This window comes from Hyla sarda, chromosome 9, assembly GCF_029499605.1.
Source record: "Hyla sarda isolate aHylSar1 chromosome 9, aHylSar1.hap1, whole genome shotgun sequence".
In the NCBI taxonomy this organism is placed as follows: domain Eukaryota; kingdom Metazoa; phylum Chordata; class Amphibia; order Anura; family Hylidae; genus Hyla; species Hyla sarda.
The window spans coordinates 166,004,395-166,023,277 of NC_079197.1; the positions used below are offsets into that span (position 1 = coordinate 166,004,395).

The 18,883-nt window shown below is 40.4% G+C and overlaps 2 protein-coding genes across 9 annotated transcripts in view; one reads left to right on the forward strand and one right to left on the reverse strand.

Annotated features, from left to right (window-relative positions):
• The window catches only part of VARS2 (valyl-tRNA synthetase 2, mitochondrial), a 102,854-nt gene that overhangs the window by 38,838 nt on the left and 45,133 nt on the right, over positions 1-18,883 (reverse strand). For 2 of the 5 annotated variants that reach the window (XM_056539194.1, XM_056539195.1), the window contains exons 2-4: positions 5,258-5,418; positions 5,075-5,156; positions 2,618-2,718 (exon numbers count right to left, since the gene is read on the reverse strand). In XM_056539194.1, coding sequence (XP_056395169.1) covers positions 2,618-2,718; positions 5,075-5,156; positions 5,258-5,398 — 324 coding nt within the window. In that variant the 5' untranslated portion in view covers positions 5,399-5,418. Of the gene's footprint in view, positions 1-2,617; positions 2,719-5,074; positions 5,157-5,257; positions 5,443-8,791; positions 8,901-18,883 lie in introns of those variants that run through there. The other 3 variants (XM_056539191.1, XM_056539193.1, XM_056539192.1) reach the window with 3 other exon arrangements.
• The window catches only part of LOC130290948 (putative zinc finger protein 702), a 44,719-nt gene continuing 34,845 nt past the window's right edge, over positions 9,010-18,883 (forward strand). The window contains exon 1 of one of the 4 annotated variants that reach the window (XM_056539210.1): positions 9,010-9,153. The gene's annotated coding sequence lies outside the window, so the exon portion shown is untranslated. Of the gene's footprint in view, positions 9,183-18,883 lie in introns of all 4 variants that reach the window. The other 3 variants (XM_056539211.1, XM_056539205.1, XM_056539206.1) reach the window with 3 other exon arrangements.

Genomic DNA, 18,883 nt, shown 5'->3' on the forward strand with positions numbered 1-18,883 from the left:
ACATTTTGTGTAATCTGCAGGTTTCTGGTCTTTCTGCTGCTTGGCATCAGGGCCCATGCCTACTACAGAATTTCCACCGGAAGACATTTTTGGGGGCGGAGACTAGGCCTGGCGGAATAGTCGCTTATGCCTGCGCAGATATTAAAAAGGGTACTCCGCCCCTAGACATCTTATCCCCTATAGGATCTGCTACAGTAAACTGCTGCACAGAGTAAACTCTGCTCCATGTTGGATTACGAGAGAAGTCACATCCCCTCCGATGGACATTAATGGAGGGGGCGTCACGACAGTCGGAAGCATAGCACAGCCCGCGTTCTGAACATAAAATGTGCAGGGCCAGTGATTGCGGGTGGGGATGAAGTCCCCATCAGCCCGACGCACACATTCAGACATCTTAAAGGGGTACTCCGGTGGAAAACTTTTTTTTTCCTCTTAAATCAACTGGCGCCAGAAAGTTAAACAGATTTGTAGATCACTTCTGTTAAAAAATCTTAATCCTTCCAGTATGTATTAGCTGCTGAATACTACAGAGGAAATTATTTTCTTTTTGGAACACAGAGCTCTCTGCTGACACCTCTGTCCATTTTAAGAACTGTCCGGAGTAGGAGAAAATCCCCATAGAAAACTTATGCTGCTCTGGACAGTTCCTAAAATGGACAGAGATGTCAGCAGAGAGCACTGTGCTCGTGATGTCAGCAGAGAGCTCTGTGTTCCAAAAAGAAAAAAATTTCCTCTGTAGTATTCAGCAGCTAATGTACTGGAAGGATTAAGATTTTTTAATAGAAGTAATTTACTAATTTGTTTAACTTTCTTGCACCAGTTGATTTAAAAAAAAAAAAAAAATAAAAAAAAAAAAAAATTTAAAAAAGGTTTCCCACCGGAGTACCCCTTTAAGTGTTGTCCTCATCTCCGGCAATACATCTCCGGGCAGAATTTTACCAAAAGTATTCTTTCGACGGAGTCCGCAATCTCCACGGTAGAAATTCCACCGTGTGCACAGAATGGCATAAAGGCATTGAAAACAATGGGAGGCTGCTGATATTGGAATTGCTGTAGTGTGCATGGGCCCTACCATTTTCTATGTCCGGGCCTGCCGGGGAAGGTGTATCCCTTTGTCATGTCAGTGCTGGCAGCCGATCAGATGTCTACTAAAAGGAGGGTTCTCATACTTCCATTATGTCCCTGAAGCAGCGTGCTAACAGCTGGAAGCAAACTGCTTGGGAAACACTGATATAGATAGTAACCTCAGTAACTGGTCTGAATCGGCACCCACAGCACCTACTGACCCAGCAGTATCCTTATCCTTCCAAAGAAAATAAAAAAGAAAGGTCTTAGTGTTTCTTAACCAGTGTGCCCCCAGCTGTCGTGAAACTACAACTACCAGCTGGCACTCACTTACTATAGCAGACAATAATAATGAAAATTATCCCTGAGGAAGCTACTTGGTGTGGTGAAACGTGTCGAGAAGGCTCTTATACATTTTTTATGTTCCGGTTACTAGTTCCCGAGTGCAAACTGCAGGCATTATTGTGGTCTACTGTAGTGAGTGCCAGTTAGTAATGGACAGGTTAGTGAGGTTACTTTCTACTCCAGTATTTTCAAACTAGTGGGCATCCAGCTGTTGCAGAACTACAACTACCAGCTGGCACTCACTTACAATAATGCAAATTATCCCTGAGGAAGCTATCTGGTGTGGTGAAACACGTTGGGAGGGCAATTATACATTTTTAATGTTCCGGTTGCTGAGTGCATACTGCAGGTTCACTTTCTACACCAGTATTTCCCCAACTAGTGTGCCTCCAGCTGTTGCAAAACTAAAACTACCAGCTGGCACTCACTTACAATAATGCAAATTATCCCTGAGGAAGCTACCTGGTGTGGTGAAACACGTTGGGAGGGCTATTATAAATTTTTTATGTTCCGGTTGCACTAGTTCCTGAGTGCAAACCGCAGGCATTATTGTGGTCTACTGTAGTGAGTGCCAGTTAGTAATGAACAGGTTAGTGAGGTTACTTTCTACACCAGTATTTTCCAACTAGTGTGCATCCAGCTGTTGCAAAACTACAACTACCAGCTGGCACTCACTTACAATAATGCAAATTATCCCTGAGGAAGCTACCTGGTATGGTGAAACATGTTGGGAGGGCTATTATAAATTTTTTCTGTTCCAGTTGCACTAGTTCCAGAGTGCATACTGCAGGTTCACTTTCTACACTAGTATTTCCCCAACTAGTGTGCCTCCAGCTGTTGCAAAACTACAACTACCAGCTGGCACTCACTTACAATAATGCAAATTATCCCTGAAGAAGCTACCTGGTGTGGTGAAAAACGTTGGGAGGGCAATTATAAATTTTTTATGTTCCGGTTGCACTAGTTCCTGAGTGCATACTGCAGGTTCACTTTCTACACTAGTATTTCCCAACTAGTGTGCCTCCAGCTGTTGCAAAACTACAACTCCCAGCATGCCCGGACAGCCTTCGGCTGTCCGGGCATGCTGGGAATTGTAGTTTTTCAACAGCTTGAGGCAGCCTGTTGGGAAACACTATCCTAAAGGCTGGAATGAATGACTGGGTGGAAATCTGTACACGAGGAGCTACTTCTTACACTAGGTCTTCACCTGGTACTCCGGCTTGAAGAATCCTTGCTTTACCCACCAGGCGTACCATGCCGCCTCGACATAACGTGGACTGTACGCTGCAGGAAGCGGATTACTAGTATCTAGAAATGAAAAAGTATATATAAAAAAAAAAAAAACACAAATAATGCATCGGTCATGTAAAAGTAGAGAACACATAGTACTATCATACCACTACACATACAGCCACGTAGCACAATATTTTACCCACATGTGGTGCTAGAAAGAGCTCATCTAGTCATACGAGGGGAGAGTCCTCAAAACCTGTGCAGAGGAAAAGTATTTGGGGGTTTTAATAAATCTCTCCCTATGTTCCCTTCATCAGGTCCTGATGAAGAGGGAAGTTGGACCCTCGAAACGCGTTGCACTATTGCCAATAAATATCTTTATTATTTTCATACCATTGCCCGATAATCGTTGGGATTCACCTGACGGCGGCGGGTAGCGCCGGTGAAGAATCCTTTTTACCTGGTGCCTTGGATTTCACCCTCAAATCTTCTCTTCATTAAAACATGGAAAGGGGGGGGGGGGGGGTATTTTTATTTATTTATTTTTGTACATAAGTTTACTTATAAAGGTAGAGTTTACACATCACAAACTTTTTGTGCAATTCCCTCATTGCAAAAAAATAAAAAGTTTGACTTTTACTTGTATATATTTTTTTTTAGGCGTCCACACTGGAAAACGGTGGGAAAAATAACTTTATTTCACTATACAATGATAAAATCCTTCATAGTCCTTAAAGGGGTACTCCGGTGGAAAACATGTTTTTTTTTTTTTGTTTTTTTTTTAAATCAACTGGTGCCAGAAAGTTAAACAGATTTGTAAATTACTTCTATTAAAAAAACTTATTTCCCCTTCCAGTACTCTTTAGCAGCTGTATGCTACAGAGGAAATTCTTTTCTTTTTGAATTTCTTTATTGTCTTGTCCACATTGCTCTCTGCTGACACCTGATGCCCGTATCAGGAACTGTCCAGAGGAGTAGAAAATCCCAATTGCAAACCTATACTGCTCTGGACAGTTCCTGAGACAGACAGAGGTGTCAGCAGAGAGCACTGTGGTCAAGACAGAAAAGAAATTCAAAAAGAAGAGAATTTCCTCTGTAGCATACAGCATATAATAAGTACTGGAAGGGTAAAGATTTTTTAATAGAAGTAATTTACAAATCTGTTTAACTTTCTGGCACCAGTTGATTTAAAACAAAAAAATTCCACCGGAGTACCCCTTTCACTGACTACGCTTGGGCCATTACAGTCAAAAGGGCCCAGCGCTGTTCATGCCCCTATACGTTGGCATCCCATCTTGTTATTCCCTGTGGATTAACCCTATATCCCTGTGGAATAATATTTCGAGTAGGGAATATCCCTTTAACCTCAGAAACACTGCCCCCTCATCACACAGCAGTGGTCACTTTTTACCCCACTTTCTCGTGGAGCTGTGACTCTGCCTCTGCTGGCAGCGGCTAGTAAGTCTAGTAACATCTGAGTGACATGACTTCTTTTACGGAATACTATCACAGGATTGAAAAACTCAGTATTAAAACACAACCTGTAATTCATACATTAAAAAGAAGCTATAACAAAAAAAAGGTTCTCAAGAAAAACTAAATTCTGCCAGAAAGGCAAGAGTTAAAGGATAAATATAATGGAAAAACAAATGTATCCCCTATCCTAAGGATGGGGGATAAGTTTTAGATCACGGGGGGTCCGAGCGCTGGGGCTTCCCGCGATCTCCTGTTTAGAGCCCCGACTCTCCTTCACAGCGGTGCGGAGCCGGAGCTCCATACAGGAGATTTTTCATGATACTTACCCATTAAAGGGGTATTCCAGGCAAAACCTTTTTTTATATATCAACTGGCTCCGGAAAGATAAACAGATTTGTAAATTACTTCTATTAAAAAAAATCTTAATCCTTCCAATAGTTATTAGCTTCTGAAGTTTTCTGTCTAACTGCTCAATGATGATGTCACGTCCCGGGAGCTGTGCATGATGGGAAAATATCCCCATAGGAAATGCACAGCTCCCGGGACGCGAGTCATCAGAGAGCAGTTAGACAGAAAACAACAACTCAACTTCAGAAGCGAATAACTATTGGAAGGATTAAGATTTTTTAATAGAAGTAATTTACAAATCTGTTTAACTTTACGGAGCCAGTTGATATATAAAAAAAAAGTTTTGGCCTGGAATACCCCTTTAAGCCAATAGTGCCATAACTGCTTGAAACAGGTAAGTCAGATACACACTGGGGGGAGCGGGGGGTTGAGTTAGTACAACACTATGTCAAACACTGACTCCCAAGTGGGCAAATAGGACCCTAAAAATCCTTCCTGTTTTTTCAAACTCATATCCCAACGTGTTTTGCTCCAGAAGTTGGCAGGGTTCATCAGGGGACAGGATCATAGCAGCAGAACAGTGCGGACACACAGTAAACCTTCCTACCTTTCTTTTCTCCTGGTGCAGTACGACCTTCATACTCAATTGTCTCTTTGTCTCTCCACCGTCGGCTGTTACCTGGTGACGCCTGCAGATGAAACGTCGGGTGTATTAATGAATGTGACGTAATACAAACACACCGCATAATAATAATAATAATAATAATAATAATAATAAAGTGCTATATACCTGAGCACTGCCCTCCTCCAGGTGACTCTGCTGACGCCGCCGCCTCTCATCTCTCTTAATCCGCTCTGTGATGGTGGTGGCGCCTCTGCTGGGGACTCTCCAGATGACACTGCAGTTGGTGTTGTGCAAGAGGCGGAGCATTGTGAGGAGGGGGAGGAGTTCTAAACGACAAACAGAATTTCCTACTATAAAAAAGTCGATTTACACAACAATATGATCGCGGTTTATAACTGCCACAAAATAAAAGCTGCAAATATTATTATTATTATTATATTATTATTACTTATTTTTACAGATTTAAAATTTAAGTAACCGGCAATCTCAACCTCTCTATAAAAGCTATTAGTTAGGAGACAAGTTCAAAAGCATTATGGGTAATTTTCTGCATTACAAGGTGATTGCCAGCAGAGGGAGCATGTGAGAGCCGCAGTGTACACGAGCTGTACAGGGCAAAGCAAAGTGTGAATCTATATGTGTATGATGGGGGGGGGGACAGATCTACCCCCATCTCACCCCCCCCCCCCCCGTCTCCTCTCCATACACTGATCCCAGCAGAGGCAGATCACCCCCATCTCCTCTCCATACACTGATTCCAGCAGAGGCAGATCACCCCCCATCTCCTCTCCATACACTGATCCCAGCAGAGGCCGATCACCCCCCATCTCCTCTCCATACACTGATCCCAGCAGAGGCAGATCACCCCTCCATCTCCTCTCCATACACTGATCCCAGCAGAGGCAGATCACCCCCATCTCCTCTCCATACACTGATCCCAGCAGAGGCAGATCACCCCCCGTCTCCTCTCCATACACTGATCCCAACAGAGGCAGATCACCCCCCATCTCCTCTCCATACACTGATCCCAGCAGAGGCAGATCACCCCCCATCTCCTCTCCATACACTGATCCCAGCAGAGGCAGATCACCCCCCGTCTCCTCTCCATACACTGATCCCAGCAGAGGCAGATCACCCCCTGTCTCCTCTCCATATACTGATCCCAGCAGAGGCAGATCACCCCCCTTCTCCTCTCCATATACTGATCCCAGCAGAGGCAGATCACCCCCCTTCTCCTCTCCATATACTGATCCCAGCAGAGGCAGATCACCCCCCCATCTCCTCTCCATACACTGATCCCAGCAGAGGCAGATCACCCCCCCATTTCCTCTCCATACACTGATCCCTACAGAGGCAGATCACCCCCCATCTCCTCTCCATACACTGATCCCAGCAGAGGCAGATCACCCCCCCATCTCCTCTCCATACACTGATCCCTACAGAGGCAGATTACCCCCCATCTCCTCTCCATACACTGATCCCAGCAGAGGCAGATCACCCCCCATCTCCTCTCCATACACTGATCCCAGCAGAGGCAGATCACCCCCCCATTTCCTCTCCATACACTGATCCCTACAGAGGCAGATCACCCCCCATCTCCTCTCCATACACTGATCCCAGCAGAGGCAGATCACCCCCCCATCTCCTCTCCATACACTGATCCCTACAGAGGCAGATTACCCCCCATCTCCTCTCCATACACTGATCCCAGCAGAGGCAGATCACCCCCCATCTCCTCTCCATACACTGATCCCAGCAGAGGCAGATCACCCCCCCATTTCCTCTCCATACACTGATCCCTACAGAGGCAGATCACCCCCCGTCTCCTCTCCATACACTGATCCCAGCAGAGGCAGATCACCCCCCATCTCCTCTCCATACACTGATCCCAGCAGAGGCAGATCACCCCCCCATCTCCTCTCCATACACTGATCCCAGCAGAGGCAGATCACCCCCCATCTCCTCTCCATACTCTGATCCCAGCAGAGGCAGATCTCCCCCGGCTCCTCTCCATACACTGATCCCAGCAGAGGCAGATCACCCCCCATCTCCTCTCCATACACTGATCCCAGCAGAGGCAGATCACCCCCCATCTCCTCTCCATACACTGATCCCAGCAGAGGCAGATCACCCCCCCATCTCCTCTCCATACACTGATCCCTACAGAGGCAGATTACCCCCCATCTCCTCTCCATACACTGATCCCAGCAGAGGCAGATCACCCCCCATCTCCTCTCCATACACTGATCCCAGCAGAGGCAGATCACCCCCCCATTTCCTCTCCATACACTGATCCCTACAGAGGCAGATCACCCCCCATCTCCTCTCCATACACTGATCCCAGCAGAGGCAGATCACCCCCCATCTCCTCTCCATACACTGATCCCAGCAGAGGCAGATCACCCCCCCATCTCCTCTCCATACACTGATCCCAGCAGAGGCAGATCACCCCCCATCTCCTCTCCATACTCTGATCCCAGCAGAGGCAGATCTCCCCCGGCTCCTCTCCATACACTGATCCCAGCAGAGGCAGATCACCCCCCATCTCCTCTCCATACACTGATCCCAGCAGAGGCAGATCACCCCCCATCTCCTCTCCATACACTGATCCCAGCAGAGGCAGATCACCCCCCATCTCCTCTCCATACACTGATCCCAGCAGAGGCAGATCACCCCCCCATCTCCTCTCCATACACTGATCCCAGCAGAGGCAGATCACCCCCCCATCTCCTCTCCATACACTGATCCCAGCAGAGGCAGATCACCCCCCATCTCCTCTCCATACTCTGATCCCAGCAGAGGCAGATCACCCCCCTTCTCCTCTCCATACACTGATCCCAGCAGAGGCAGATCACCCCCCATCTCCTCTCCATACACTGATCCCAGCAGAGGCAGATCACCCCCCCATCTCCTCTCCATACACTGATCCCAGCAGAGGCAGATCACCCCCCATCTCCTCTCCATACTCTGATCCCAGCAGAGGCAGATCACCCCCCTTCTCCTCTCCATACACTGATCCCAGCAGAGGCAGATCACCCCCCATCTCCTCTCCATACACTGATCCCAGCAGAGGCAGATCACCCCCCATCTCCTCTCCATACACTGATCCCTACAGAGGCAGATCTCCCCCGGCTCCTCTCCATACACTGATCCCAGCAGAGGCAGATCACCCCCCCCATCTCCTCTCCATACACTGATCCCTAGCAGAGGCAGATCACCCCCCATCTCCTCTCCATACACTGATCCCAGCAGAGGCAGATCACCCCCCCCCATCTCCTCTCCATACACTGATCCCTAGCAGAGGCAGATCACCCCCCCCCCCATCTCCTCTCCATACACTGATCCCAGCAGAGGCAGATCTCCCCCGGCTCCTCTCCATACACTGATCCCAGCAGAGGCAGATCTCCCCCCATCTCCTCTCCATATACTGATCCCAGCAGAGGCAGATCACCCCCCATCTCCTCTCCATACACTGATCCCAGCAGAGGCAGATCTCCCCCCATCTCCTCTCCATACACTGATCCCAGCAGAGGCAGATCACCCCCCATCTCCTCTCCATATACTGATCCCAGCAGAGGCAGATCACCCCCCATCTCCTCTCCATACACTGATCCCAGCAGAGGCAGATCACCCCCCATCTCCTCTCCATACACTGATCCCAGCAGAGGCAGATCTCTCCCGGCTCCTCTCCGCACTGACCTTGCCTCTCTCCCCGGCATGCAGTCCCCCGGTCTCAGCTGCACGGCTCCATTGACACCCGGAAGTACACCGATGCGTTCCAGCACAAAATCCACCAATCAGGACTCTTACGGCACATTCTGAACTCGAGGCTTGGAATACGTCACTTTGCTCTCGACCCATCAAGGAAAAAGTTATAGAGACGACGGGGCGGGGACTGATAGGTGGGCGTGGCTTCATGCTCATGGGTGTCACGTGTGGGGTCTCCGCTGTGATCGGTGATGGACTCGGAGGGGAGAGGATGTGTAATCCTGTTCTGTACCGTGTACATGGGCCGGGGATGAGGAGGAATAACCGGGGGAACATCCTGCAGGGCAATGACGGTAATGTCCTCAATCATCATGTCTGCAGGGTAATAAAGCAGTATATATTATAGTGTAATAAAGCAGTATATATATATATATATATATATATATATATATATATATTGTAGTGTAATAAATCAGTATATATATTGTAGTGTAATAAATCAGTATATATATTGTAGTGTAATAAATCACTATATATTGTAGTGTAATAAATCACTATATATTGTAGTGTAATAAATCAGTATATATATTGTAGTGTAATAAATCAGTATATATATTGTAGTGTAATAAATCAGTATATATATTGTAGTGTAATAAATCAGTATATATATTGTAGTGTAATAAATCAGTATATATATTGTAGTGTAATAAAGCAGTATATATATTGTAGTGTAATAAATCTGTATATATTGTAGTGTAATAAATCACTATATATTGTAGTGTAATAAATCAGTATATATATTGTAGTGTAATAAATCAGTATATATATTGTAGTGTAATAAATCAGTATATATATTGTAGTGTAATAAATCAGTATATATATTGTAGTGTAATAAATCAGTATATATATTGTAGTGTAATAAATCACTATATATTGTAGTGTAATAAATCTGTATATATATTGTAGTGTAATAAATCAGTATATATATTGTAGTGTAATAAATCAGTATATATATTGTAGTGTAATAAATCAGTATATATATTGTAGTGTAATAAAGCAGTATATATATTGTAGTGTAATAAATCTGTATATATTGTAGTGTAATAAATCACTATATATTGTAGTGTAATAAATCACTATATATTGTAGTGTAATAAATCAGTATATATATTGTAGTGTAATAAATCAGTATATATATTGTAGTGTAATAAATCAGTATATATATTGTAGTGTAATAAATCAGTATATATATTGTAGTGTAATAAATCAGTATATATATTGTAGTGTAATAAATCAGTATATATTGTAGTGTAATAAATCTGTATATATATTGTAGTGTAATAAATCTGTATATATATTGTAGTGTAATAAATCACTATATATTGTAGTGTAATAAATCAGTATATATATTGTAGTGTAATAAATCAGTATATATATTGTAGTGTAATAAATCAGTATATATATTGTAGTGTAATAAATCAGTATATATATTGTAGTGTAATAAATCAGTATATATTGTAGTGTAATAAATCTGTATATATATTGTAGTGTAATAAATCAGTATATATTGTAGTGTAATAAATCAGTATATATATTGTAGTGTAATAAATCACTATATATTGTAGTGTAATAAATCACTATATATTGTAGTGTAATAAATCAGTATATATATTGTAGTGTAATAAATCAGTATATATATTGTAGTGTAATAAATCAGTATATATATTGTAGTGTAATAAATCACTATATATTGTAGTGTAATAAATCACTATATATTGTAGTGTAATAAATCACTATATATTGTAGTGTAATAAATCACTATATATTGTTGTGTAATAAATCACTATATATTGTAGTGTAATAAATCACTATATATTGTAGTGTAATAAATCACTATATATTGTAGTGTAATAAATCACTATATAATGTAGTGATCCCCAACCAGGTGCCTCAAGTTGCAAAACTTCACCAAAGGCTGTCCGGGCATGCTGGGAGTTATAGGATTGCAACAGCTGGAGGCACCTGGTTGGGGAACACTGATATATTATAAAAACTGATCATATCTGTAGTGTAATAACTGATCATATCTGTAGTGTAATAACTGATCATGTCTGTAGTGTAATAACTGATCATGTCTGTAGTGTAATAACCGATCATATCTGTAGTGTAATAACTGATCATGTCTGTAGTGTAATAACCGATCATATCTATAGTGTAATAACCGATCATATCTGTAGTGTAATAACTGATCATGTCTGTAGTGTAATAACTGATCATGTCTGTAGTGTAATAACTGATCATGTCTGTGGTGTAATAACTGATCATGTCTGTAGTGTAATAACTGATCATGTCTGTAGTGTAATAACTGATCATGTCTGTAGTGTAATAACTGATCATGTCTGTAGTGTAATAACTGATCATGTCTGTAGTGTAATAACTGATCATGTCTGTAGTGTAATAACTGATCATGACTGTAGTGTAATAACTGATCATGACTGTAGTGTAATAACCGATCATGTCTATAGTGTAATAACTGATCATATCTGTAGTGTAATAACCGATTATATCTGTAGTGTAATAACCGATCATATCTGTAGTGTAATAACCGATCATGTCTGTAGTGTAATAACTGATCATATCTGTAGTGTAATAACTGATCATGTCTGTAGTGTAATAACTGATCATGTCTGTAGTGTAATAACCGATCATGTCTGTAGTGTAATAACTGATCATATCTGTAGTGTAATAACTGATCATATCTGTAGTGTAATAACTGATCATGTCTGTAGTGTAATAACTGATCATGTCTGTAGTGTAATAACTGATCATGTCTGTAGTGTAATAACCGATCATGTCTGTAGTGTAATAACTGATCATATCTGTAGTGTAATAACTGATCATATCTGTAGTGTAATAACCGATCATATCTGTAGTGTAATAACTGATCATATCTGTAGTGTAATAACTGATCATATCTGTAGTGTAATAACTGATCATGTCTGTAGTGTAATAACTGATCATGACTGTAGTGTAATAACCGATCATATCTGTAGTGTAATAACCGATCATATCTGTAGTGTAATAACCGATCATGTCTGTAGTGTAATAACTGATCATGTCTGTAGTGTAATAACCGATCATGTCTGTAGTGTAATAACTGATCATGTCTGTAGTGTAATAACCGATCATGTCTGTAGTGTAATAACTGATCATATCTGTAGTGTAATAACTGATCATATCTGTAGTGTAATAACTGATCATGTCTGTAGTGTAATAACTGATCATGTCTGTAGTGTAATAACTGATCATGTCTGTAGTGTAATAACCGATCATGTCTGTAGTGTAATAACCGATCATATCTGTAGTGTAATAACCGATCATGTCTGTAGTGTAATAACTGATCATGTCTGTAGTGTAATAACTGATCATGTCTGTAGTGTAATAACCGATTATATCTGTAGTGTAATAACCGATCATATCTGTAGTGTAATAACCGATCATGTCTGTAGTGTAATAACTGATCATATCTGTAGTGTAATAACTGATCATGTCTGTAGTGTAATAACTGATCATGACTGTAGTGTAATAACTGATCATGACTGTAGTGTAATAACCGATCATGTCTATAGTGTAATAACTGATCATATCTGTAGTGTAATAACCGATTATATCTGTAGTGTAATAACCGATCATATCTGTAGTGTAATAACCGATCATGTCTGTAGTGTAATAACTGATCATATCTGTAGTGTAATAACTGATCATGTCTGTAGTGTAATAACTGATCATGTCTGTAGTGTAATAACCGATCATGTCTGTAGTGTAATAACTGATCATATCTGTAGTGTAATAACTGATCATATCTGTAGTGTAATAACTGATCATGTCTGTAGTGTAATAACTGATCATGTCTGTAGTGTAATAACTGATCATGTCTGTAGTGTAATAACCGATCATGTCTGTAGTGTAATAACTGATCATATCTGTAGTGTAATAACTGATCATATCTGTAGTGTAATAACCGATCATATCTGTAGTGTAATAACTGATCATATCTGTAGTGTAATAACTGATCATATCTGTAGTGTAATAACTGATCATGTCTGTAGTGTAATAACTGATCATGACTGTAGTGTAATAACCGATCATATCTGTAGTGTAATAACCGATCATATCTGTAGTGTAATAACCGATCATGTCTGTAGTGTAATAACTGATCATGTCTGTAGTGTAATAACCGATCATGTCTGTAGTGTAATAACTGATCATGTCTGTAGTGTAATAACCGATCATGTCTGTAGTGTAATAACTGATCATATCTGTAGTGTAATAACTGATCATATCTGTAGTGTAATAACTGATCATGTCTGTAGTGTAATAACTGATCATGTCTGTAGTGTAATAACTGATCATGTCTGTAGTGTAATAACCGATCATGTCTGTAGTGTAATAACCGATCATATCTGTAGTGTAATAACCGATCATGTCTGTAGTGTAATAACCGATCATGTCTGTAGTGTAATAACTGATCATGTCTGTAGTGTAATAACCGATTATATCTGTAGTGTAATAACCGATCATATCTGTAGTGTAATAACCGATCATGTCTGTAGTGTAATAACCGATCATATCTGTAGTGTAATAACTGATCATGTCTGTAGTGTAATAACTGATCATGTCTGTAGTGTAATAACCGATCATGTCTGTAGTGTAATAACTGATCATATCTGTAGTGTAATAACTGATCATATCTGTAGTGTAATAACTGATCATGTCTGTAGTGTAATAACTGATCATGTCTGTAGTGTAATAACCGATCATGTCTGTAGTGTAATAACTGATCATATCTGTAGTGTAATAACTGATCATATCTGTAGTGTAATAACCGATCATATCTGTAGTGTAATAACTGATCATATCTGTAGTGTAATAACTGATCATGTCTGTAGTGTAATAACTGATCATGTCTGTAGTGTAATAACTGATCATGACTGTAGTGTAATAACCGATCATATCTGTAGTGTAATAACCGATCATATCTGTAGTGTAATAACCGATCATGTCTGTAGTGTAATAACTGATCATGTCTGTAGTGTAATAACCGATCATGTCTGTAGTGTAATAACTGATCATGTCTGTAGTGTAATAACCGATCATGTCTGTAGTGTAATAACTGATCATGTCTGTAGTGTAATAACTGATCATGTCTGTAGTGTAATAACCGATCATATCTGTAGTGTAATAACTGATCATGTCTGTAGTGTAATAACTGATCATGTCTGTAGTGTAATAACTGATCATGTCTGTAGTGTAATAACCGATCATGTCTGTAGTGTAATAACTGATCATGTCTGTAGTGTAATAACTGATCATGTCTGTAGTGTAATAACTGATCATGTCTGTAGTGTAATAACCGATCATGTCTGTAGTGTAATAACTGATCATGTCTGTAGTGTAATAACTGATCATGACTGTTGAAAGGATCTCTATACTCTGTATCCCTGGTATCAGGTCCAATTTGGCTTAAAGGGGTACTCCGGTGAAAACCTTTTTTCTTTTAAATCAACTGGTGGCAGAAAGTTAAACATATTTGTAAATTACTTCTATTAAAAAATCTTAATCCTTCCTGTACTTATTAGCTGCTGAATACTACAGAGGAAATTCTTTTCTTTTTGGAATGCTCTCTGATGACATCACGACCACAGTTCTCTCTGCTGACATTATAATAATGATAATAATGCTTTATTTATTTATTTATTGTTGTCCTTACAGGGATTTGAACCCAAGTCCCCAGCACTGCAAGGCAGCAGTGCTAACCACTGAGCCCCCATGCTGCCCTTAGCATACATCTGCTATGCATGGTCGCTAAAATGGACAGAGATGTCAGCAGAGAGCACTGTGCTCGTGATGTCATCAGTGTTCCAAAAAGAAAGGAATTTCCTCTGTAGCATTCAGCAGCTAATAAGAACTGGAAGGACTAAGATTTTTTAATAGAAGTAATTTACAAATATGTTTAACTTTCTGCCACCAGTTGATTTAAAGGAAAAAAAGGTTTTCACCGGAGTACCCCTTTAAGTCTTGTACTGGCGCCAGGAGAGTGTCTTGTCGGTGAAGAAGTAATACAAGCGCACAGGTTACCGTAAGAACACTCTGTTTATTGTCTGTAAGGCATAAGTGTATATCAGCGGGAAAGAAAGGCTGCGCCCTGTCTCACAGCCAATCAGGGGATTTCTAGCTTCTTCACAGACATTTGAATTGTTACACGTTACCATGAAAAGTCTGTTGTACAATACAGGGTGTTGAAACCAAAAAAAGGGATGTATTGCAGTTGTCTTTGTGGTTACCTACATCCTGAAACATAAAGCGGTTTGTACAGGTTCCTGTGCAGACAAGTAAAGTACAAATAATATAGAATTGTTAACCCTGTGTTCCCTGCAACTGTAGTGTAATAACTGATCATGTCTGTAGTGTAATAACTGATCATGTCTGTAGTGTAATAACTGATCATATCTGTAGTGTAATAACTGATCATATCTGTAGTGTAATAACTGATCATGTCTGTAGTGTAATAACTGATCATGTCTGTAGTGTAATAACTGATCATATCTGTAGTGTAATAACTGATCATATCTGTAGTGTAATAACTGATCATGTCTGTAGTGTAATAACTGATCATGTCTGTAGTGTAATAACTGATCATATCTGTAGTGTAATAACTGATCATATCTGTAGTGTAATAACTGATCATGTCTGTAGTGTAATAACTGATCATGTCTGTAGTGTAATAACCGATCATATCTGTAGTGTAATAACTGATCATGTCTGTAGTGTAATAACCGATCATGTCTGTAGTGTAATAACTGATCATATCTGTAATGTAATAACTGATCATATCTGTAGTGTAATAACTGATCATGTCTGTAGTGTAATAACCGATCATATCTGTAGTGTAATAACTGATCATATCTATAGTGTAATAACCGATCATGTCTATAGTGTAATAACCGATCATATCTATAGTGTAATAACCGATCATGTCTATAGTGTAATAACTGATCATATCTATAGTGTAATAACTGATCATGTCTGTAGTGTAATAACTGATCATATCTGTAGTGTAATAACTGATCATGTCTGTAGTGTAATAACTGATCATGTCTGTAGTGTAATAACTGATCATGTCTGTAGTGTAATAACTGATCATGTCTGTAGTTTAACAACTGATCATATCTGTAATGTAATAACTGATCATGTCTGTAGTGTAATAACTGATCATGTCTGTAGTGTAATAACTGATCATGTCTGTAGTGTAATAACTGATCATGTCTGTAGTGTAATAACTGATCATATCTATAGTGTAATAACTGATCATGTCTGTAGTGTAATAACTGATCATATCTGTAATGTAATAACTGATCATATCTGTAGTGTAATAACTGATCATGTCTGTAGTGTAATAACTGATCATGTCTGTAGTGTAATAACTGATCATGTCTGTAGTGTAATAACTGATCATGTCTGTAGTGTAATTGATCATATCTGTGGTGTAATAACTGATCATATCTGTAGTGTAATAACTGATCATGTCTGTAGTGTAATAACCGATCAGGTCTGTAGTGTAATAACTGATCATGTCTGTAGTGTAATAACTGATCATGTCTGTAGTGTAATAACTGATCATATCTATAGTGTAATAACTGATCATATCTATAGTGTAATAACTGATCATATCTATAGTGTAATTACCGATCATGTCTGTAGTGTAATAACTGATCAGTTCTGGTCTGCCGTGTAATAAATCATTATGGCCCTCATTTACTATTCTAAACCCGACTTCTTTTGTTGGTTTTTTTTGGTGCATCTTTGTCTGTGCCATGTCGCAGACATCGTGCGCCAGTCTGCGACACAATGCGTCATTTTTTCCCGACGGACCCGATGTGGATTCTCTCAAACCTGAAAAAGGGGCGTAACCCGACATTTCTGATCTTTCCAACGTATTTATAAAGGTTTCCAACCCGAATTTGTTGAATTGTTGTGGATTTTTTCCCGACAACTCAGAGGAGTTGGAAACCAAAACCAACAAAACCCACGTGCGACAAACAAGATGCGACATAATAATAAATACCAGGGGAAAAAGCAGTCGGGTAAGAAAGCAAGATAGACCTACAACCCGATTTTCTAAGTAAATGAGGGCCTATATCTACAGTATAATAACTGATCAGTTCTGGTGTGCAGTGTAATAAATCATTATATCTACTAGGGGTGTGAATCGCCAAGAATTTGGCGATTCGATTCGAATCGCGATACCAGTGTGGCGATTCGATATATCCCGATATATCGCGATACCGTCTAGGTGACGATATATCGCGATATATCGCCCACCTGGGAGCATTCATAGATCCCAATAGATGCCGCTGTCAGCTTTGACAGCGGCGATCTAGTACTCCGGTGCTCACTTTTCTCATGTTATCCCGTCCGGGCTGCAAAATAAAATTAAACGCACTTTATCTTACCTGCCAACGAGCCCCCGGAGCTCCGGTACAGGTGTTCGGTCCCCGGGCTGCATTCTTCTTACTTCCTGTTAGTCCGGCACGTCACATGGAGCTTCAGCCTATCACCAGCGGAGGCGGGACATCGCTGCGGCTGGTGATAGGCTGAAGCTCCATGTGACGTGCCGGACTAACAGGAAGTAAGAAGAATACAGCCCGGGGACCGAACACCTGTACCGGAGCTCCGGGGGCTCGTTGGCAGGTAAGATACGGGCGTCCGCAGATAAAAATTTCACATCCCTAAAAGAATCGATTCAAAAATATTTTGAATCGATTCTGCATCGGCAAATGAAAAATCGCGATTATCGCGAGAATCGATTTTTTTCTTACATCCCTAATATCTACAGTATAATAACTGATCAGTACATATTCTGTTAATACAATGTCGCGTCTGGTAGCCGCAGGTTTTTACCGGAAGTTTTGCGCTACAACAGGTTCTTTGTGCAGGTTTAGAAGTTTGCACACAACACTATAATGGACATTGATAAAGTGATTGATTATCCTTCATTTGAATCTCATTATTTTATATAAGATATAACATGTAATGACTGAATTAGCTTATTCTATAATTCACCGATTATATATGTGAGTTCTTTTAGTATATTATGCGTTTGCTATGAAATAATAAGAAAATGGAAATCAATCTGGCTCAGGCCGGGTTCACACCACGTTTTTGCAATGCAGTTCCTGTATATGTTTTCAATTTGAAAACCGTACGGAACCGTACTGAAAACCGTATGCATTGACTCTCCATTGTAAACCGTATGCCAAAAGATGCATCAGGTTGTGTCCGTTTTGCATCCTGTACAGTTTTGTCAGTTTTTTTCCCGTACCAAAAACTATAGCCTACCACGGTTTTTGATCCAGGTGAAAAACGTATTGAAACATATACGTTTTTTGTTTTTTAACATGGGAGTCAATGGCAACCGTACAGAACCGTATGTGCGTACGGTTCCATCCGGTTTTCACCATACGGTTTTTGACTTTGCACAGTTTTTTTCTTGGAATTTCAATCAAACAAGTGAAACTTTATTCATAATGGAAAGAAAACTTAAAAACGTATACGTTTTTTTTTTCTTAAAAATCGGATGCAACCGGAAATCAGTTTTCAAACCGTATACAGGTTAAAATTTGTACACACGTTTTGATACAGTTTAGGCTGTATTAACACCACGTTTTTGCTATACAGTTACCGTATCAGGTTTTTGATGTAAAACTGATTCCTCAAAACCTGACTAAACTGTATAAAAACGTGTGTACAAATTTAAACCCGTATACGGTTTGAAAGATAATGTCCGGTGGCATCCATTTTTTGAGGGAAAAAAAGTATACGTTTTTAACTTTTCATTTCATTATGAATAAAGTTTCACTTGTTTGGTTGAAATTCCAAGAAAAAAAACTGTGCAAAGTCAAAAACCGTATGCTGCAAACCGGATGGAACCGTACGCACATACGGTTCTGTACAGTTCTCATTGACTCCCATGTAAAAAAAAAAATTTAAAAAAAGTATACGGTTTAATACGGTTTTTCACCC